The sequence below is a fragment of the Oryzias latipes genome, chromosome 7 (genome assembly GCF_053564925.1).
Source record: "Oryzias latipes strain Hd-rR chromosome 7, Olatipes_Hd-rR_3.1".
NCBI classification, from domain to species: Eukaryota; Metazoa; Chordata; class Actinopteri; order Beloniformes; family Adrianichthyidae; genus Oryzias; species Oryzias latipes.
Genome location: NC_136243.1, coordinates 4,474,402 through 4,496,955, shown reverse-complemented (window position 1 = coordinate 4,496,955; position 22,554 = coordinate 4,474,402). Strand labels below are relative to the sequence as shown.

General features: G+C 39.9%; 1 protein-coding gene across 3 annotated transcripts; it reads right to left on the bottom strand.

Annotated features, from left to right (window-relative positions):
- Positions 1-697: 697 nt before the first annotated feature.
- foxp3b (forkhead box P3b) lies at positions 698-22,133 on the bottom strand. Of its 3 annotated transcripts, none has more exons than XM_011472998.4 (11): positions 22,011-22,133; positions 21,663-21,740; positions 8,933-9,018; positions 8,578-8,734; positions 7,161-7,248; positions 5,776-5,844; positions 5,354-5,507; positions 4,024-4,100; positions 3,466-3,567; positions 3,212-3,333; positions 698-3,110 (listed from the first exon to the last, which is right to left on the bottom strand). In XM_011472998.4, the coding sequence occupies exons 3-11, from the start codon at positions 9,012-9,014 to the stop codon at positions 3,053-3,055; spliced, it is 909 nt and encodes a 302-aa protein (XP_011471300.1). In that variant the 5' UTR covers positions 9,015-9,018; positions 21,663-21,740; positions 22,011-22,133; the 3' UTR covers positions 698-3,052. The 3 variants fall into 3 exon arrangements, 2 of the variants coding, with proteins under 2 accessions (XP_011471300.1, XP_011471301.1); XM_011472999.4 differs by having other exon boundaries at positions 8,933-9,015; XR_013657171.1 differs by having other exon boundaries at positions 1,753-3,110; positions 3,507-3,567.
- Positions 22,134-22,554: the final 421 nt, after the last annotated feature.

The window sequence follows — 22,554 nt, the reverse complement described above, 5'->3', positions numbered from 1 at the left end:
TTTTTTTCTAACATGTTCTTGATTATCCTCTTATTTGTTCATGATATTTTTCGGTAGTTCAGGTTATTCCTCCTATAAACTGAATAATCAGATGCTTCATTAAAAGTAGGTGGTCACACATCTAATGTCCAAAAGGTTTGAATGACAGATCCTCCTAAGCCCACTTTCAAGTGGCTGGAGTGTGGCCTTCCAACAAACTCACTCCTGATTGGTGAAAGTGGTTGCCACAGAAACATTCACTCAGACCGACTCCAATTACAGCCTTTTGATGATTTCTTTTTCCAACATGGTGTCCTCCATATCGCGAACAATTGGTGCCTGAATGGATTTGGTTGGAGCTCAGACAGACAGACAAACGGACAGGCAGGCAGGCAGGCAGCCAGGCAGGCAGGCAGACAGACAGGCAGGCAGGCAGGCAGCCAGACGGACGGACGGACGGGCAGGCAGGCAGACAGACAGGCAGGCAGGCAGACAGACAGGCAGGCAGGCAGCCAGACAGACAGACAGACAGACAGACAGACAGACAGACAGGAAATTTCAAGAGGCCAGCTGCCCTGACCTCAATAATACAATCATTCCTAAAACAAATTAAAACACAATAAATAGATAAAAAGATAAAACAATAAAATGCAAATAAAAACAATTACCTAAAATCAAGTTTCCCAAGATCTCAAATAAACCAGTCTCTGGGGGTAAATATCCTTATTTGCACAGTTCCATTTATTACATTCATTTCAAACAGCAGCAGACCGGCTGCCATGCTGCTGCATTGGCGCCATTGACCATTTTCCATGGGGGACGTCTCAGTCACTGTAGAGATATGTTTGCTTTTGTCTCTAGACACATTTCCAGACCATACAAACTGATGCTACTAAAGTATACTGTGCTGACAGGAAGGCATTAGGTCAAAGATTAAAAAGAAAAAATGTGGAATAGAAAAAAACTGTTCTTGGACTTTTAATGTGCACTGCAACGGTCACTGCACCACACTCAGAGTTTTCATTATCTCTGATGTCCCATGTCAAAAACAAAATATTCAGTCGTCAAAGGAGGCACAAAAATTCCGACTAAAGGCTTGAAACACATTTATCTAACAGTGTAATTGATTTTGAATTCAATAAAGGTCTGCTTGGACCACATAGAACATGTGCTGAGTTTCTCCTACACATTACTGTTAGTGGCCTGTCTTTCTTCTTACCTGGTATTATAAAAGGCAATAAGCGGTTTTTCTTCTTCTTCCTTTTTTAGCTCTGCTGGAAATGATCATAGCTTCTGTTGTTCACATCATTCTTTGCTATCAAAACTGAATAAACTTTACATACTTCCAAGCCTTGATAAATGGAACATTTCCATTCATTATATCTATAAATGTATAGTTCGTGTTTTCTAATGATAGTCTTTCCTGCATATTTTGTTTCTTCTATAGCACTCTAGATTCAACTAATGTCCTGATACAAGAGGTGTATTAGTACACAATGCAGGGCAAAGTACTTACTACTAAACAATCAAGTGTTTATTATTAAAATGCACATTTAACTTTAATTTTGAGGAGTTTTTAGACTGATGACAAACACCATAGAAAGATGCTGGCACTTCTAAAAATGTAGCATAACTGACTCCACATGTTTTGGTAACATGGTTGAATTTTGTCCTTGACTGTGCAAGACACAATACATGTAAACACAAAAAAGCCCATAGATGTCAGAACCTTTCAGGACGACCTGGATGCAGAACAGGACAAGCACGGCTTCATGGAGTTCTAGTCATTTAATAACAAAACACTTCATTTGAGGTGGGAGAAATCCACAAACAAAAACTTGAAACCAAGCAAAGAAAACACCACTGTACTCAGTGTAGTGTAGCAATGGTCAAAAGTAAACTGAATAGATCAGAACTCAATGACAATTAGGACTCAAACAGGGACACTAAGGCTGTGCCTGAATTCCCTCATGATTCACTAACTCCTACCAGTGTAGGACTATTCAGTGTCCTGCACTTTTATACAGTTCGTAAACATGCTCACTTTTTTTTTAACAGCAAATATGAAATCACCCATTTGCCAAAGTAAAAACCTCATAAATCTGAACATTTTACAAAGACTATTTCTGAATCCACTGTGTTCTGATGGTGAAAACTTAGGTGATTTATAAAAAATAAATTCACATACATTTTTTTACAATGACAACGTGTTCAAAAGCAATGCATTATGGTCTATATTCAGCAAGCTTCAGTGCACACTGGGTTTTTCACAAAATAATTTCTGGGGCACTGGATATTGGAATTGCAGATTTGGAAACCCCAACAGAACGGTAAACGCCCCATCTAGAGCACTAAGTAGCGAGTAGTGAGGGAGTTCAGACGCAACAAGAAACACTGCTGAAACAAATGGAGCTACGTGCAGGCAGCTGTGTGCCACACCATGGAGAACCACAGGTGAGTGGGCGGTAACCTCCGTGAGAAGCCACAGCCAACAGAAAAACGAGGGCACAGAACAAAGCTACACTGGCAGACTGTGTCCGTGGGAGGTTTTTGGGCCTCTCCTCTCCACTTTCCTCCACAGACAACACAGAACTGTGGAAAAAGGAGGCCTGAAATTGTGATTTCAGACCAAACTTATGCAAAAGAAACTTCACTACAGAACTGCCCAACATGAATACTAGAATGTGTCCAGCACTCAAATATTCAAATACATTGAATTGTTTTTTACAGGTAGTATTTTTTTTAAACCAAAATATAAAAGGCTATTTGAACAGTTTTTATTTTACTTCTTTTAAAAATTCCAACAGAAATGTCTTAAACGAATTAATCTTTTAACAGAGGAAAAACTCCAGCATTATTTAGAATGATTTAAATACCATCAAAAACAGCCATGATGAATCTGCAGTAGTTACTGTTGTTGTATGAGCAGAGACAGAAAAGTGTGAGAAAGGCAAGAGTCAGTATTTTGGGCTGCAGGTTTTTCATTCTATAAATGTCTTTTTGACAACTTTCCTTCCTCGGAACGAGGGAACCCGCCGGTGTGGATGTGACGTGAAGCAGACACTGCTGGCGTTCATGGCCTCTCTGGATAGTAATGAGTGAAGGGTGGGAGCCATCTGCTGGGACAGTCCCTGAACACACACAGCCCAGGTCAGTCTCGTCAAAAGGTGTCCTGATACTTTACAGATCTTTGACCTTCTCTGGCTCTACAAGTAGGAAGTGGTTGAAGTACCTGTGATATTTCTGCCCTTTCCTCCTCTGGTATTCTCGTTCATCCACCGTCCACACCGCTCCCTTCCCTCCCTCCACTCGCACAAAGCACTTATGAAGGCTCAGGTTATGCCGCACTGCATTCTGGAACAAGAACACATTCTTAGCGGAGCTTTGTTTTTCATCCAGCTACAGCTGCTTCACTGTCATTTTACGTCAACACATGGGCATATGCCTGAGTGAGGCATTCTGAGGGGGTTGGATTTGAGTTCAGACCTTCCAAGTGGCTGAGTTATGTCTGAAGTAGAAGAACATACTGGTGAACCAGTTGTAGATGTCATTCAGAGTGCGCTGTTTGTCTGGAGCCTCAAGGATGGACTGAAGAAACACAACAAAAGTATCTTAAAGCATGCCAAATTAAGCACAACAAACACTCCCTACAAGAATTATGTTAGTTTTCCCTTTACACATTTTATTCCAAATCTAAACATCAATCATTTTGATTCCATCAGAGTCTGAAGGTTCCCGTTAGTTACAACCAGAGGTTTAGCTCAATCCGAAGGCCGACCATAACTTTAGAGCAGGGGTCAGTCACGTTTATGACAAAAAGCCCCTTTGAAATTTTCTCCTTAACAACTGTGCCTCAAAAATGGAAATTCAACGTCATTGTACACATAATTATAAATGTTGAATGCTGTAAAGCATCAATGTCCATACAACACAATATAAGTGAGGCAATGGCAGTAAGTGATGAATAATATTAAGCATGTTGTTACAGATAAGAAGTCTTTTGATTGTTTGTGTGAAGAAGTTTGAGGATAAATCGATTGTTACCCATCTTATCAAGTATGCATAGGTGTACGGAGGCCTGATGTTGTTGTACTTGTAGAAATCAAGACTTGGGACCAAATCTGGAAAACACAAAAACAGTCTCATGTCAACACTTGTTCTCTTTAATTCAAGTGATTCTGTTTTTATCCACATCTGTGTTGTTCTTATTTCAGTACTTACCACTTACATCAAACATGGCTTCTTCCACCAGACAGTAGAAGAAAAAGATCCACTTTACACCTTGTCATTTAGTGGAAGCTTATTCTTTTAAGATAAACCATTAAAACACTCAGACGTCAAGGCTAACAATATGGCTGGATTAAAAACCTTTTTACAAAATGTAGTAAATGTTGATATTGACACTAAACTGAAGTTTACAATGAACATGTGAGCCATCCATCCATTTTTTTCACACTCATCTTGGTCGTTGGAGCAACAGTTTAAGCCAAGATGCACTGACGTTCCTCTTTCAGGTCCTCCAGCTGTTCACAGGCCTGGGTCTTCCACAGGGTTGCGATGGGACATGCCCAGATCCTCAGGGAGGCGGGACATGACCCTCAAATGTTCAAGTAAGAATTCCAAACACTTAGCAGCAAAGCTGGGGTCTTACAAGTAAACTCACCCCAGTCCACCGCTTCTCTCCATGAGCAATAGTAGATACTGATGTGATGTGAAGTGATGGTTCCATGGGGGATTGATCTCACATCATCCCTAGTGCTGTTGTGAAGTCTACTAAACGTTCTTTTTTCTGTTATTTCTTACTGTCAGTATCATTGTGCTTTCAGACAATATTCTAGTGCTGTTTTTGTAAACCCTTGTTGGGCTCAGGTTAATTGGTGTTGTTTGAAAGTGCTGGATAAAAAGGCTGGGTTGGGATGAGAACGTTTTGCGTGACTCTTTGTCCACAGGACACAACTCTTTAAAATCGGGCCTTCCAATAAACACTAGAGGTTTAGTTGGTATCTACAGAGGATTCATTTCACCCCACAGTGATTTTTGGATAAGTTCTCCATCCATTCACAATAGTACATTTTCAGTAGTACCTCAGCCCCAGTCACAGCAGATGCCTGTCCTTACTGGATCTGTTTCTGTTGTAGGTTCTTTCCAGTTCTTCTTTTTTAAGGGGCTTTTCCTTTCCACAGTGGATCATTGCTTGTTCAGTCCAGGGATAAACTAGAATCCCTTTGAGGACATCTGTTGTTACTTTTGTTGATCATTGCCCTGACTGTACATAATACAGGCGACCTGCTTTAATAAAATGGTCTGCATTAATTTGGGTTAAAATGATCTAGATTGACCTACGAATCATCAGTAGTATGAGTGTACCTGTTACCTGGCTGAAGATGAGAAGAACTGGCAATGGCAAAGCCATGTTGGGCTAACTCTTCCAGTTGTTTGACATCCCTATGATGAGTCCTTCCTTCATTGGCTCCGTTAGGCTGGTGTAGAAAAAGAGGAAGGCTGTATGGCCCTCCTGAGGCTGCCCTCTACAGTAACAGAGAAGAAAAAAGATGTATTTTTTTTGTTGAAATGTGCTGCCTCTTGGCCAGGACTCCCTTGGAAAAGAGGTTTTTTTTTTATCTCAGTGGGACTTTCCTGGTTAAATAAAGGTTAAAAAAAGTCAACTGCTGCCCCCCTTTTTTACAGGAAAAAAGAGGAACACAGAAAAATCTCTTTTAGGCTACACTAAGCAGATATTTGAATAAGTCAAGCATTGTACAGGACAAGTCTCAAGTCAACAGGGAACAAACCTACCAGTTCTGAGTATTTGTGCTCAGACAGATGAAGCTGCATTGCAACAAGTTTCTGCTTTTCCAGAGCAAGCTGAAAGTAGAGAACAGTTTATGTGCAATCACATCAAAGTGTTTTCAAAAAGTGGACTTCTGTTCATGAACTTAGAGGAGTGTTTGTTTGAAGGGACTCCAGGAATGAAAGAAAGCCTCCACAGCAGCTTTGGATTAAAAAATAAATAAATCAGTCTGATCATCTCTGACCTCACTGACAGGTCATCTGTACGACTAAAATGAAGCCTGACCAGCCATTGACCAGAGTTTGCTCCGCCCACCTTAACAGCATTCCAAAAAGGGAGATTGGGCAGGGCAAAGATAAGAGGGAGTTTTGTCAAATTTATTCATGGATGTCTCCACACGCCAATTGGAAGCTGAGCTATACTAAAACCCAATCAGGGTGCTTAAAAAAATCCCCCAAATATTAAATGCATTTTTCATGCATCCATGTAGGTACAGTCTTAGTTATGTCTTACCTATTCAACTCTGCCCTTTCTCCCTGGATTAACTATTCATTTTTTCTGGCTCCTTTGAGCAGCAATTTCTTGCACGAATGCAATTAAACTGTTGACTATGTATCTCAGTAGTCATTTTTGAAGTTCTTAGACATTTACATGATATTTTGTTCTAACGTATCCAATCGTATTGCTGAAGGCATGACAAACCACACATGCAGTTCTTTTGGTTTCAAACAAATATAGTTACAATACTTTTTCAACTTTTACATATTTTCCTTGTGCAATATTGTTATGAAAGCAAAGTTATTTGACCTGCAGTTTGTTACATAAATAACATTTCAGATCTATTGGAAAGGTTTTCATTAGTTCTTTGTATTACAGTTTGCATTTTAGTTGACGATGACACAGTTGTTATGTAAAACCTTTTGAATTGAGACTTCATGTCATAAATGTTGCTGACCCCTGCTTTATAGTGTATTAGACCTGGGGATCAAATGTATATTCAGGCTATCGCCCAGCAAAAAAGGGATTCCTCAAAAAACTGGTTTAGAACCATGAAAACCGACTTAAAGAAAGATTCTTTGTTTGTGTAGCAATTTGCCTTTTTGGTGGAAAACTGGTCTGGTCTAACTGAAAGCACATTAGTTTTTTTAAAGGAATTTTAAATGTAACTCAACATTGAACCAAATCAATTCAATGAAATAGTACCATTACGTTGAAATGGGAAAATGAAAATTGTAGTAAGTAATTTTCAAACATTCCTCAAAGAGTCATTGTAGGTGTCTGTGTAACAGCCGATCTGAGGAAGACTGACCGAAAACGAGAAGACAGACAGAAGGCACTCTGAGGCTGAAAGTTCTCACATCTTTTTAACGGTGTGTGTCACAAGACCGACCTGACGCTCCATGTACTGAACAATATCCTGCTGGACCCTAAACTGGGCAATGCCTCTGTCATCGTGTCTGTGGTCAGAATGGAGATGCCTGAAACACAGAACAGTGGGAGAGAGTTGACCGTTGCTGAGATTCAGATACTTATTTTTAAAGTCACACCCAGTTTTCTTTGCTTAACTTTTTGGATAGACTGTCATAAGTTCCTTCAAATTTTTAGAATTTGGTACAGGAAAAGTTACACACCGTGATGCTTGATGTTAAATGAAATTGACCAAAATTCCTCATCAGATCTGGTTTCTCAAAAATGGTACCAGTAAGGAGATGTGAAAGTGTTTTTTTTTTAATTGTTTGCTAAACATCTGACAATGCGACCACAAGGAAACCCAACCCAGTGCCTATATCTATGCAGAGCTTTGTGTGAGGAAGAGCGTCTGACGTAACATTTAAGCCAAATGAATCCTGAAAACTACAAATTTGGCTTTTATACTCTGATTGATGTGCCTCACAGATTTAAACTTTCCTCTGTAGTGGCCAAGGGTACCAGCAACCTGCACTAGTGCTGTTGACCTACAGGGTTCTGGTGGAAATTGGATGAGTTGTGGTGGAAGAAGAAGAGGAGGAAGGTGTGCTTTTGAGCAGTGAGAAAAAAGGAAAGACGGGAGTGAAGGACTCAGAGAAGAAACTTTAAATGTAGAAACAGGAACAACTAGAGATTTGTTTGACATGATGGAAAGTAGAAAGTTGGATCTCCGGCATGATCAACAGACCAGAAGTAAAGAGATCAAAGCTTAGAGATGGGATGAAGCTTCAACATCTTGTGTTTTACTCTCTACCTTCCGTGACATCATCATCCACAGTAAAACAGAGACTCACCTGATCACAGGTACCAGCTGACCTTTACACAAACAGGATATTTGTATGTGTGCAGGAAAATATATGTTAGACATGTGTGCGTGAGTTGATCTGCACCTTCATTGTGCACCTGTTGGTGTGTATGTGCATACAGGTTTAAGCATCCAACAGGTTTGTTTGTAATATATGAGTGTGTGGATAAGTGTGTCTGTGGACAGGATCAACCCTTCTGAAAAACATCTACATGTGCAAGTGATAAAATTAAACCAAGAATAACTTGCTGCCCGGTATGAAGCCCATTGAGACGACTTTTGTTGTAGTATTGGACTATATAAATAAAACTGAATTGAATTTGATCTGCTGACTCTTGTATATATTTTACTGATAGTTTAAACTCATAAACAAAGGTGCTTTATTATTTCTGTGATTACTTTGTTTTTGATAAAAACTTTGGGGCAAATGTCATTGGGCACAGATTTTTATGTGTGAGTAAGCCTTGGTCAATGAACAATTGAGCTGTCTTAAAAAAGTTCTCTCTGTAGTTCAGTGCTGATGTGAGACAGTCACCCATCATGAAGCCTGGCCTCCACTGAAGAAGGTTTTGGATCGGTTTCTGTCAGAGGAAGGAGATGCAGGTTTGATCTTGGTGAAGCTGGCGAGGGAGAAAGATTAGTCTCTGCTTCTTCTTTGCACACAGGGATGGCTGCCCTGCTCTCTGCATTTCCTACGAGATGAAGACAATGATGAAAGCTCACAACTTAACGTTAGAAGCAGACTTGAATCTAAAAATTATGTGGTACAACCACATCAGTAGAGACAAGGAGACTATTTAAGAGGTAATAGTCATGTGAATTATTTCAGGTGGCAGAACCCTAACCCATAAGACATAGGTAATACTGAGTATACTGAAAAACGTGCATACCTCGCTGCAGTCTGGGAGCTGTTTGGGAAACCTGACGAAGCACTGACGGCCTTTTCTGCTTCTGCCACATGATTTCTTCCATTCTGCTAGAGAGTGGAACACAAGATCACAAACATACTTTTGCACCAGTGTGTTGTGTAATAAACTATAGCCATAGTGGGAAGGTCAGCATGCTCAATCTTATGAAACCAAACCTTGGCCTCAAGGGTATTTTCTTGAACCTGAGCTACAGAGAGGGTTGAAAGTTTGGGCACCTCAGGTGAAACGCTCAGTTATTCTGCATAAAGAAGCCAAGGAAAGATGAAAAAAGCTTCAAAAGGCATCAGATAACAGATGAGACTTTTTTGTAATATGTCAAAAAAAGGGGGCTTTATTTCGATCATTTAGCCTTTCAAAATAACAGAAAACAGAATGTTGGCATGTGCAAAAGTTGATTAGAGTTAATTTAGAAGTAAAGCATCACAGCTTCTAAAAGCTTTTTGTTGCCAGCAAAGAGTCTCTTGGTCCTGTTTGAAGTATCTTCATTCTTTCTTCTTTATAAAAGTCTTCCAGTTCTTTGAGTCTTCTGGGATGTCTGTCACACACTGCTCTGTTCAGGTCTACCCATAGACTTTCAATGATGTTGAGGTCAGGTGATTGGTAAAGCCATGGCCAAACCTTTAGTTTATGCCTCTGAATGTGAGCCAGCATGGATTTGGAGGTGTGTTTAGGACCATTACCCATTTGTAGAAGCCATCCTCTCTTCAAATTCAGCCTTTCACAGATACCATCAAGTTAGGGTCCAAAATATGCAGAAATGTTGTCGAATCCATTCTTCCTTCTACTCATAAAATGTTCCCTGTGCCGTTGGCTGTAATACAACCCCAAAGCATAATTGATCCAACCCCATGCTCAACAGTTGGACAGAGCTTCTTTTCATTAAACTGTAAAGGAACTGGTGGTGTAGGACCCAAAAATGCAGGAGACGGTAACTTAGACATTTAGCAAATAAACTTGAAAAGGAGAAAAAACCCAACAGAACAGAGCAGATGACCTGAAACGGAAGAACTGAAAACCAGACACTTGAATAGACTGAGGTTAATTAACTAGAATGAAGACAGCTGTGAATCATGACAAACCCGAAACTGGTGTGACAGAGGGACATTAACAAACCAGAAGATGACCAAAAACCATAACATAACTGACAAAAACTAAACCAAAGTTCTCAATCCCCACATATACCGTAATTTCTGGATTATAAACCGCTACTTTTGTCACACGCTTTCAACCCTGTGGTTTATTCAATGATGCTGCTAATTTATGCATATTTTCTTTTTTAATGCATTTTTTCTAACGGCCGCTAGGGGCGCTCGAGCAGAAAGGGTAAGTGAGACAGGGGGAATACGGTAAATATGTGAGGAAAAATTCCTGCTTTGTGAATGAATAGCACGAACAGACCCTCATCATGGAAAATGCAAGAAGAAATGCAGAAATGCATATGATGCAGCTTTCAAGTTAAAGCAATCGTTAAAAGCAGTGTGAAAAAATCCACCATCACCAACAGGTTTGGAAAAGCCGGTCTGCTGCGTGACGGAGAGGACAGCGCAAGTTCAGGAGAGAATTTGCCTCAGGATGAGAGTGACACTGACAACTACAACAAAGGAGAGACTGAGAGAGTGTGGCCAAGAATGTCTGATACTATTCCAATCCCACAATGAGGAGGAAGACTTCCATGGTTTCAGTGCACAGGAGGAAGATGAAGAAAGCTCTCAGTGACTTTTTTTCTCTCTCTCAGTAACTTTAACTGGTATGTTTTTTTTAACCAGCCCTGTTGGTGCTGTTACTACCATGTTGCTGCCGTGTTACTGCCGCGTCACAGGCACTGTGGAATAGAGCTGTGACGGTGTGGGATTTTTGATCACTGTGGTGATGAAGCAGCAGGAGTTGTGGTGTCACGGTTTACCCCCCCCCCCCCCCCCCACCACCACAAAGTCCCCCAGCGGCATGAATATCGGTTCAAGTAATAATTACAACGCAGTATTCTTTATTAACAAATAACAGTGACTACTAACAACCAACTATATTGGTGTAGTAGAATGACAATGTGAATGTGTGTGTGTGTCAGTGCGCTGTGTGTGTAGAAGGAAGGAGCAGCGAGCAGAGCAAGAGTGAGTGAGAGCCTCCCTCTTGCGCTGCACGAACTCTCCCCTCCCTCCGCTGCAAGCGCTCCCTCCTCTTTCTTACACACACGCGGCACACGGTTTCAGCACATACACATCCTCATTCTACAACACATGTTTCAATGTGCTCAAGTGCGCCTTATCGCCAGGTGCGGCTTATGTACAAAATGGTTTATCCTTTTAAAATGTAATGGGTGCGGCTTATAATCAGGTGCACTCTATAGTCCTGAAATGACGGTACTCTGAGCCCTTTTTCTTCAAATGTACCTTCGCTCAAAAGGTACCTTAACCTCGTCAGTTTACCGACTTTTGTCCAATATGCATCAGGCTTGTTTCCATGTTCATTTGCAGACTTCAAAAGTTTGATTTTGTGATGAGGACATAGAAGTGGTTTTCTTCTGATGACTCTTCCATTTAGACCATATTACTACAAGTATCTCTTCACAGTACAACAGTGTAGCACAACTCCAGAGTCTGGCAGGTCTTTCTGTAGCGATGGTGCAGTCAAACGTGGGTTTGCTTATCTTACAATCCTGCTCTGCCTTAGATTTTTCTTGGTCTTCCAGATCTTGCTTTAACTTCCACACTTCCTTTGACTGTTCTTTCTCAATTCCATTCCCAACTGAGGATATTGGCATCTAAAAAGGCTTTGATATCTTCTTCTAGCCTTCTTCTGCTTTATGAGCATCAACTATTTTCAGTTTCAGTAGACAACGGTTTGGAAGAACCCATGATGCTGATTGTTGGGGCAAAGGTCAAATGACTCAGATTATTTCAATTCTTTGAGATTGAAATCACCTGGTTTTTGCAAACGATGATTGTGATCAATCCATGGCGCTGTCAGGTCTCAGCTTATCCTGGGTGCATCCTATAAATTTTGCATGATGCCCAAACCTTTGCACACGCCATTATGTTGTTTTCTGTTGTTGTTGTTGTTGTTGTTGTTTTGAAAGGTTAAATTATGGAAACAAAGCCTCTTTTTTGTCATCTGTAATCTGATGCCTTTTGAAGATTTTCTTTTTTCTTCTTTATGCACAATAATATAACATTTTACCTGGGCTGCCCAAACTTTTAAACCCCACTGTATTTGTCAACTTATCCAAACCAATATAAAACATAGAAAAATGCAAATGCTTGTCTTGTTCAAGAAACCCATAAATTGTGGTGACACTACCACATTCCTTCCTTGCTTGCTGTAAAATATTCCTTAGTAGCCAATGGGGAAGCCAACGGGTCGCCGTGCTCTTCATCTGTTATAGTTTTTTCTGTCTTTTGCTGCTCCAAAACAGCATTTCTGGCACTGGGAACTCTACCAGCATTTCTGGGGATGTCCTTTTTGTCCTGTTTGTTGCTGCACAACATCCCAAAAGACTAGATTGTTGGCATTACAGTGCACAAAAACTGTCTTCCAATCCTTTATTCAAAATTAGAACCATCTTGTTGATAGTGTGACATTTTTTCAAAAATTTAATGACTGTGATTCAAAACACTTTGAAATCAAACAAGCCAGTGTTTCTTCCTCAACACAACATTAACAGAGAACAGTGGTTTCATTAAAAATGTTGACACTTAAAGCCTCATTTCAAAATTGTTGCCTGCTACTGGTCCTGACACGGTTATGGTTCAGGATCAAGTCTTGTTTGTTGAAATTCTTATCACATGAATGAATCTGTGTCAGTTTAAAATGAGTTTTACCTGCTACATAGAGGGTGAGATGGTTTTGATTTAGGGATCCTTTGGAAGAAGACACATGACATGAGAGAACAGTTGTGATTGATACTTACAGTACAACCCTGTTTCTACACTGACTTTTACAAGACTTGTTCCAAATTTTGGGAGTAAAATATATACTTCAATCATTCAGTGAATTGTGTCACTCAAGTTCAGTGTGCTTGACAACACAGGAAATAGTCACCCTTTTCCCTGACGCAGAAAACAAAGATTTGTTTACCGCTCTCACGCCCTACAACACTTTTTAACCAAAGATAAACCATTGATTACTCCCAGTTCCCAACTGTTCTAAACTTTTATGTTAATTAAAAATCAAATAAAGCACTTAGAAAGACTGTGGCGTGTTGAAAGCTTAAAGCCCTCTTCCACTACAGCCAAGCAAAGCTCATACTCCTGTGTTTAGGAAGTGGTAAAGTTTGCTCCAGCCTTGTGAGATGTTACATGTTGCACACCTGACTTCCTGAGATATGTGGTGACACCGCGTTCTTGGTTTGAGGAGGAGGCTGGTGGGTGTGCTGCTCATCTAAAAGCAAGACACACAGGCAGGTGTGCATGTTTTCATGATAGTTTTTAAAGATCATGTGTAAAAATTAAAAAAAAAAATCTGCATCATCAAAGTTTCTTTGAAACCAAACCATGACTTTTATTTCCGGGTATTATTTAGTTAGAAAAGTACCTACTTAATCAATAACTTGGTGACTTTGCTGTGAAACAATCTGTAAAGATGTAAGTTTATACTGAAAATAATGTGAACACAACCATGCAACTTGAGAATTTTATGGGGTTAAAAAAAAATTGAAAATCAACTAACGAAACCAAAACACACGTGTCAGGGATTTCCACAGACAGTTCTGAAATTATTATGGGATGGCCAAAAGACCTACTGCCATTTTTTGGCAAAGTGTGAAACAGAGCAATTTTGACATTTTCCTACAATATGGAAAAAGAAACTTTTGTTTGAGCGATCTTCACAAAATTTCACACACATGCTTCCAGCTTAGTTTCATTGACCTTTGACATTGGGGAGAGGCCACCATCTTGAATTTACAAAGAAATCACCATAGGGCCATCTACAAGTTTAGATTTCTCCTGGGGATTTCTATCCATCACCCCCTAACTGCTTGAGCACACAGGGAAGCTATTTGGTAAATTACGTTGGAAATAAAATTGTAGATTTTGAACAGCGACAGCATGGCAAGCTCGCAAATATGGCAATCCCGTTACTATTGTTTTTTTACAGGAATATTGTGAAAATGTAATACATTAACTATCGGCTCAAACTGAATGAAAAGAGATGATTTACAATGGCTATGTCTGAATTCCCACCATAACCCCTAACTACTAAAAAACTAAATATGGTGCGGCACTATGTAGACTCCTGAATTTTAAAAGCAATTTGGACACCATGCTTGCTACTATTTTGTTTTTAAACGTCGGATATGACGTCATGGATTTCACTAAGTTAAAATCTAATTGATATGAGCGTTTTGCATTTTATTTACGAATCCACTGTCTTGTGAAGTTCAAAATGTTGATGGTTTATTAATCAAATACATTTAAATAAATTTTTGGGTAAAAAATGTTCCTACGCAATGCATTGTGGTCTATATTCGCCGATCTAGTGACCATCCATACACACTGGTTTTTCGCAGAGACTTCTGGGAAATTTCTAGGGCACTGGATTTTGGAACTGTTGATCCGGACGGCACTACAAAATGGCGAATGCACTAGTATAAAGTGCACTATGTAGTGCGTAAGGAAGGAATTAGGACACAACCTATGTGAGTATTAGGAATGTGGGCGTGGTTTAAAAACAAACAAATAAAGGTTTACCTTTGCCAAATCTTCAAAAAAATGACATAAACCGGTTTGTCAACCCCAGAGGACCGAAAATAAAATGGTTGCTATAAAGCTGAAACCAACAAAAAAAAAGTTTTCAAATCATTTGTCATTGTTTAACAAACAATGACACAGTATAAGAATGTGCCTCAAAATGCTCCTGATTTCATAGTAAATTTACATGTTAGGATTTAACAAGGCCAAAGGATTTACATTTTTTAATGCAAACATTTCAATCTAGAAGTTTGATTATGTCATGACTGGAGATTTACCAAATAAAATCAGCTGTCAGCTGTTCACAAAGACTTTGCTTTAAGTTGTTCAATTCAATTTCTGGTAATTGTGTGATCTATACATTAATGCATCTATAGCCTTGACAGTCAACTATGTGTTACAGTTTCAACATATTGGGTCAGACTGAAATGCCATATGACTATATTGACAATATTGCAAACTACTAGCTTTATCTTTGGATTTAGATTTGGTCCCTACCCTTCTGCTTCTCCCTAACCTTCTAACTGTAGGGGCATTTGAAGCTGTAGTTGTCATGAAATGGCCTGACCTTCTCTCTCTGTGGTCTCTCCTGGAGTCCCTCCTCCTTCCTGAGGCTCTCTGCGTGTGTCACAGGTGTTCTGATTTTGTGTTAATTATGTTTGGGTCTATTTAAACTATGAATGTTCTTGGTTCCGTGCCGGAGCATCTCCTTTCTATGCTCCAGTTTACGTTTGTGAATTTGGCATTAAAGCCTTCTTGTTTTTGGAAACTGGTTCCGAGTCTTCCTTCCTGCTACTGGGTTTTCTCCCCTGACACACCCTGTCACAGTAGTGGTGTCCAAACTTGTTTTTTAGGGGGCAGCCATGATGACTTAGGACTGGATTCCCCACTGGTGGGGTTATCGATGTGGAGGAGAAACACATTTCTTCACATGGGTGTGCTCTGAAGTAGAAGATTAATGTCTTTTTGTTTTAGCATGACTCTTTAAAGTTGTAAAACTGATGCATTTTATGAGCGCTGGCAGCTACTTGCTAACGCAGCTCACCGGCCACTATTGATGACATCATTGTAGTGTCCTCCCAATTCAAAGACAATTTTTCCATAACTCTCAACTTGAAGGGAAAAATGTAGGAGTAGGGTGAAGCCGAAGAGGGTTGGGGAAGAATTCGGATACAGCTTTCAAAGTTGTTTATTTCAAGCAATCACAAAAGACTACTAAAGAAGACAAACAAAATAAATATGTCTATTTATAGATATATCAAACTTAATATAATTAGTAAGGCTTGACTGTAAAAATTAAAAAGTAAGAGACACTACCAAATATTTTCCTCCAATTAAACATGTAAATAATGCCATTTGAATTACTCCTAATCATAAAAAGACGTATTTATACTTATATATACACTATAGAGGCTGTGTTAGGAAGTTTCATCTCCACTGTGACTCAGGACCAGTTTCTTTAGTTAGAGGCTGCAACATCAGCTGCGTTTCCATGACACATGTGCACAAAACTTCATCAAATTTCTAGAAAGGTCAAAAAAACACGATTTCGCATTTACACCCTTTCCATTCATTTATAAATGCGATTAAACACAAGCCAACTCGGGCAATAAGTCATTCAGAAACATGGCGACGGATGAGAACAAGTATTGTTTTAAAGTGATTCTATTAAAACAACGACAAGGGAGCATTTGGATGATGTCACAGCAGTGCCAGGGTCAATGCTAGACTATTGACAGTCTCTATAAGATATGTCATTGAGCCAAACACAGAGACACATGCAAGAGGACTGTTCAGCAGTTTTAAATAAGAAATGTTCTAACCAGTAAATAGTTGGACACTTTTTCCTAATAAGATACATTAAGATTTCTGCCACGGCTCTAGCGCTCATCATCATCTCCCAAAGGAGATGTCGCCGTCTCCCTCAGGCCATGGAGTGGCGAGCTCCTTTCACGTGGGAGGGGCTACAGATGAAACCATTTTGGAAAATGGTGGTTGGTGATTTTAAAGAGGAGCTGTGGATCCAACAACTCTTCATGACACGCTCAACTTTTGATGAGGTGTGTGACGCTGTGGGACCTCTTATGGCACCCGCTGTGCAGCGCCCAGGCTGCCAGTTACTGGCAAGAAGTGCATTTAATTCAAGTGTTTACATTGCAGATTTGCAAGATATGATTATTTTGTCACGTCCCAAAAACCTGTCCGCCGCTTTTTCCCCCTCTCCCATCTCTGGAAGAACTATACAGTTCCTCAGAAAAGTTGAAAACATGTTACGGCATTCATCCCACCCCGGACACTTCACACTGCTGCCTTTGGGCAGAAGATACTGAACAATTAAATCAAGGACAAATAGATTTAAAAAAAAGTTTTCATCCAAGAGTCATCGCAGTTTTAAATGTGGATATTGATTGGCTTTTTAATGCAATTTCTTTTACTTCTTTATAGGAGCTGTGAACTGGATAGATGTGTGTGTCTGATTTATTGAGTATTTGGTATTTAATTAATTAATTAATTAATTTGTTTGTTTGTTTGGTTTTTTTGGCGGCAGTGGCTCAGGGGGTTGAGCGGGTCGTCCAATGATCATCACTCTGACCATCACCGGGACATTCATACACTGGCAGCCACGCCTCTGTCAGACTGTGGCTACAACAGTAGTTACCATCACCAAGTATGGATGAATAATTATTACATAATTATATTATTACAAAGGCACTGGAAGAGGACTGCACTGCACTCAATTTCTTTGTATAATGTACTATGACAATGAGGTTATTAATTCATTCATTGTTTATTCATTCTTTCATAACTGAAAACTGACTCAAAGATGACATGTCGACTTTGACCTGCGATATCCTAAAAACCATGAGGAATTTTTAAAAAGAAATATAAAAGTTCAAGTCTGGTGAGTAGTAGAAAAGTAGAACAGTTTTTGTGGTTGAAAGTCTTCTTGAGTTCTGTTGTTTTGTACAGCTGAAAGTTTTTAGTGGGGTTAAAAAAAGTGTCAGATAAAGTGATGAGTCTGAAGACAGAAATAGAAGGTATGATGGTTAATGTTGTTAGTGGGTAAGCTCCACAGGTAGGATGTGAGCTGGAGGAGAAGGAGAAATTCAGGTTGGACCTTGATGAAGTGATGATGAGCCTCTCTAAAGTGAGAGAGTTGTCATTGGTGCAGATTTCAATGGACATGTTGGTGATGGGCAGGTTTGGTATCCAGGAGAGGAACATGGAAGGATAGATGGTGGCTGATTTAGCAATAACGATGGAAATGGCTATAGTGAATACATTTGTTAAGAAGAGGCAAGAACATAGGGTGACCTATAAGAGTGGCGGTAGAACCACACGTATAGACTATATATTGTATAGATGGTGTAATCTGACAGAGATCGATGACTGCAAAGTATAATGGTAGGTGAGAGTGTTTCCAGACACCATAGGATGGTGGTGTGTAGGATAGCTCTGTTGAGGAAGAAGATGAAGAAAGAAAGGACAGAGACACAGTGAATGAAGTTCACCACAATGAAGTTATTGGAAAGAGTAGTTGAAGCTACACTAAAAGCAGAAGTGAAGATTTGTGAGCAGTGGTGTGGTTTCATTCCAAGAAAGAGCACTACTGATGCAATATTTGCTTTGTGGATGTTGATAGAGAAGTGCGGAGAAGGTCAGAGAGAGCTACACTGTCTGTAGATGTGGAGAAAGTTTATGACAAGGTGTCCAGAGAAGAACTGTGGTATTGCACAGGGGCGGCCAATTCCCACCATGTGTCCAAGTGTCCTTGGGCAAGACACTGAACCCCACCGAGCCTCTGGTGGAAGGTTGGCACCAGTGTTCGTCAGCAGAGCTGCCATCAGTGTGTGTGTGAATGAAGTTTGACATGTTCAGGAGAGACGGTGACTCTATCGGTGGAAGGATTCTGAGTCTAGAGCTGCCAGAGGTCTAGAGGAAGACCAAAGAGGAGGTTTCTGGATGCAGTAAAGGGAAAAATGAAGGCAGCTGGTGTTAGGGGATGATGCAGGAGACAGGGCTAGACGGAGGAAGCTGATTCACTGTGGGGACCCCTGAAGGGAGAAGCCCAAAGGAAAAGAAAAAGATGGGGAAAAAGAAGAGGGACAACCTGGATCTGTTTATTTTGCATTTGTTCATTTGTGTGTCCCAATGTACATGTGTACCAAAAGGATTCCAGAGTCAGTATCGGCAGATACTTGAAATCAAATGGCACGGAATCAGAGCAGCACCAAAGAGACCTTATCTGGACATCTCTACTAGTAACCTGTGAAGGGATTCAGCTGATCTGAAGTACTGATCAGATTTTAGCTTCTATTGTATAGAAGCAACTTATTATATTGGCACTTCCATTTCCAGAAACTGCATGACATACAGTATCTGCTCTGAAAGCTTGCTGTAAACCTCAGCAACATGTAAATGATATGTATGCATATAAAGTGACAGAGTGGGGCTGTTTCTCCAAGTTATCTTACACACACATCAGAGACAGAGCATGCATCTATACAATACACCAAACAGCAGAGACATATCTTATGCAAACACACACCCACAGAAACAGGAATTCAGTAGAAAGTGAGAGAACTGAGCAAACTTGTGGCTTTTCAGTCTCATTGCTCATTCTGGCTTCACCTCATGTCTCTTTGTGTTGATTTAAAAAGCTCATCCCAGTCTGTGACCTGACTGTAGGAGAACTTTAGTCACAGCTGTACACCCTCAGGTTTGCCTCATGGTTCAAATATGATTCACACCACTGTGATACAAGCGTTTGAGGAAGTAGGTATTGTATTGATATTGAATCAGCCAAATTAGTTTGGAAAGTTGCAGATGCCTCATACTGGTACTACTATGAATGTGTGGGTTTCCTTTTCTCATTTGTTAAATTGCAAATCCAAATCATATCAGCGCAATGACACAAATGAGTGGGAGACTTGTTTGCATTTCTTCTAATGACACAAGCTGCATGGAACACTCACTCCAATAAATGTCAGCATTTGTCGTAAAATAACAGTTTTCAATGACTTTAAAAGCCCTCGGTTCAGCTTTAAACATGCTGTTCGATGAGCTGCAGTTAAGGAATTCCATCACCATGACTTAACACTGTATGCTTGTATTTTTCATGCTTTGCCCTTTCTGAAGAGAATAAAGAAAAAGACTGAAACTTCAACCTGTTCATTTCAGCTCAGCTCACTTCAGTTAATATTTACAACCATTAAACGTGTTCCAGTCAAATCCCTTTTGAACCCACAGCTCTGTCAAACGTTTAATTTCTACATAATAATGCAGAAATCATCATAGTTGTTGCCCGAATGACAATTACTAAAAAAATGGTGTATGTTTGCGACTTCCTGTGTTTTAGCTCCTCTCCCCCTGTTGCTTTTTCCGCTTTCAATGAAGCATCATTTTCTTTTGTGTGCATTTTCAGCCAAAAACATCCCACCTGTTGTGTTGCCTTAAAGACCTCTCATGTCAAACTTCATCAGACTTCACGTCATCTTACTGGTGGATTTCAGAAACTCCGGGACTCAGAGTTTTTAGAGTGAAAGTTCTTCATAAGTGGAAGCAAAAGATTAGGGCAGCCTGTCCTGGTGTGAAATGCTGACACCCCTTTTCTTTAAGTTGAGGCTTTCTGAGAAATTACATTCAAAAGATCACATTCACTCTTTTTCTCTGCAAGTTCCTGTTTTCTGTCGTAACCCCAGTGTGTCCCCCCTGTTGGAGTCTTGTTTTGGAAAACACTGAGTATTGTTAAAAGATTTGGAAAAAATGTTTGAAGTTTCCCCCCCCCCCCATTTTTTAATTTTGCTCATGAAGCAGGCAGAAATCTTGAAAGTAAATAGAGTTAGTTAAAAGAATGTTAACAGAGCCCTGAACTTGCTTGATCTGGTTCCAAGACTTAGATGAATTGCTGCACAAACATTTTTCCAGCTTTTGTTGTCCATGTGCTCATGAAAAGGATGTTTGAAAGGGAGAATTTTCCAGGTGAAACAGAAACTTCTTACTGCTTTGAAAATGTTCTTTGAAAGAGCAGAATCCTCCTGATCATTTTTTATTCCCATAAAAAGATTAGAAGGAGCGTCCAGCTTAATGTGTAAACGTATAAAATCAGACGACAGACACATTTTTGAATGATTTTCTCCCAAGCATTTTTGGGAGAAAATTAAGAAAATGCTTTTATAAATGCGGTAGAAGTTTGACAGCAGACGTTTCCTGTCTCCAGAAAGCACCATCAATGCAACACTGCAAGAAGAAGAGTAGCCGTTTGTGGGCCCTGTGTTTTTCATGAACTAGTTTGTAATTTTTTAAGCCCATTAAAGGTCAGCAGACAGCAGGGAAAGAGCATTTCCTTGTGTTCCTCACTACCTCCAGCTGATGTGACAGAGCAGTGCAAACACGCAACATGGGTGCAGGCTAACGTCTTTGGCAAAGGAGACGTTTGTTTGTTTGACTGATTGAGTGATGAACATCAAATAAGCAGACTGTGAACGAGAAACGGATTTTTCCACAAACTCCAAATCTTTAAGGCAACATGATCGTTGAAAAGATTTAAACAGGATTGTTTTTTGTTGAAGATAGATTACCTTAATTGATGAGAACGTTGCATCCTCTTTTCAAGAATCTACACTAAAATTAAACATCAGTATCTGTGAGGGATTTTCAACATCACTTCAGATGTAAAGAAAATCAGAAAACCAGTTTGAAGAAGTGCTTCTTAAAAAATATAAAACATGTCAAATAATAGTAATTTCTTTGTTCCCACTTTAAAAAAAACTGAAGAAAACCTTAATTTCAAATATAGAAATGTAATAAAACTCTTTGAAAAAGTGAGGCCCGTGCTGCTGAACATCCATGAACATGAATTATCTTTTGCTGAAATGTCCCTGAAAAGTGTCTTTCTGGCTCACAGAGTGAAACTCTCCACACACTGGTGTTTTTGTCACGATGAAGTCGCACAAACAGAGACAGAAGATTCGAAGTCTGGGAGCGAAACAAGCGCTCGAGCTTACCGTTGCGGCGTGCACAGCTCCTGCTTGCCTCAGTCTTCCTTCTTTGAGATTCTTCGAGGGAGAAACTCTGAGATGAGTCTGAGGGGGAGTCATTTCACAGGAAATACGGTTTTCAGCAACTTCAACTCAGACAGGTTTGGCAGGGAACTTTGATCAAATGGACTAGAAAAGCAGCAGAACAGAAACTTTTCCCTAAAGGAATCTTTAAAAATGTGTACGTTTGCAGATAATTCACTCCTTTGTCATAAAATTCAAAAATACAATAATCTAACATCATGATTCTGTCCTGATTTTAAAGACGTAAGATGCAGATATAAGTGAGGTAAGAAGACGAGCAAAGAGACAGACCTGCTGCTGTTTCAGAGGAAGAGGCCGCCTTCACCTCGCCCCTGAACATTTATACCTGCAGCAGGAGATGGAGGAGCCCTGAGGTTCTGCTGCTCTACAAATCAAAACAAAGACGATGTTTCCACTGATTCTCACAAAAAACATGTTTTGAAGTCCTTTTTCTTTGTTCAGAGTGGGTGGATGCTGCTCAGCAGAACAAGGATAACTCTGTAAGGCCATGAAGATTTTAACTGTTTTCAGGGGCTTTGTTTCAATTTCTTAATGTACATAGAAACTGTTTGAACTGAGTCAATTAGCTGAATTCATGCAGTGGTCAAAAACCGATTTATGGGTAAAGGTCAGGCCTAGTGAAGGAGGTTTGGCGTGGGGGCGGCTGGGGTTCCTCCAGCAGAACTTGGGGTATAGTGGAGAGGAGGGCCGGCTCTGCTTGGACTGTTTCCCCCTGCAACTCAAGGGATGATGGTAAATAATTTCATATGGCAAAAAAGACCTAAAGTAATAAAGTGAGTGTTAAAGTTTGAGCTACATTTGTGGAAAGACTACA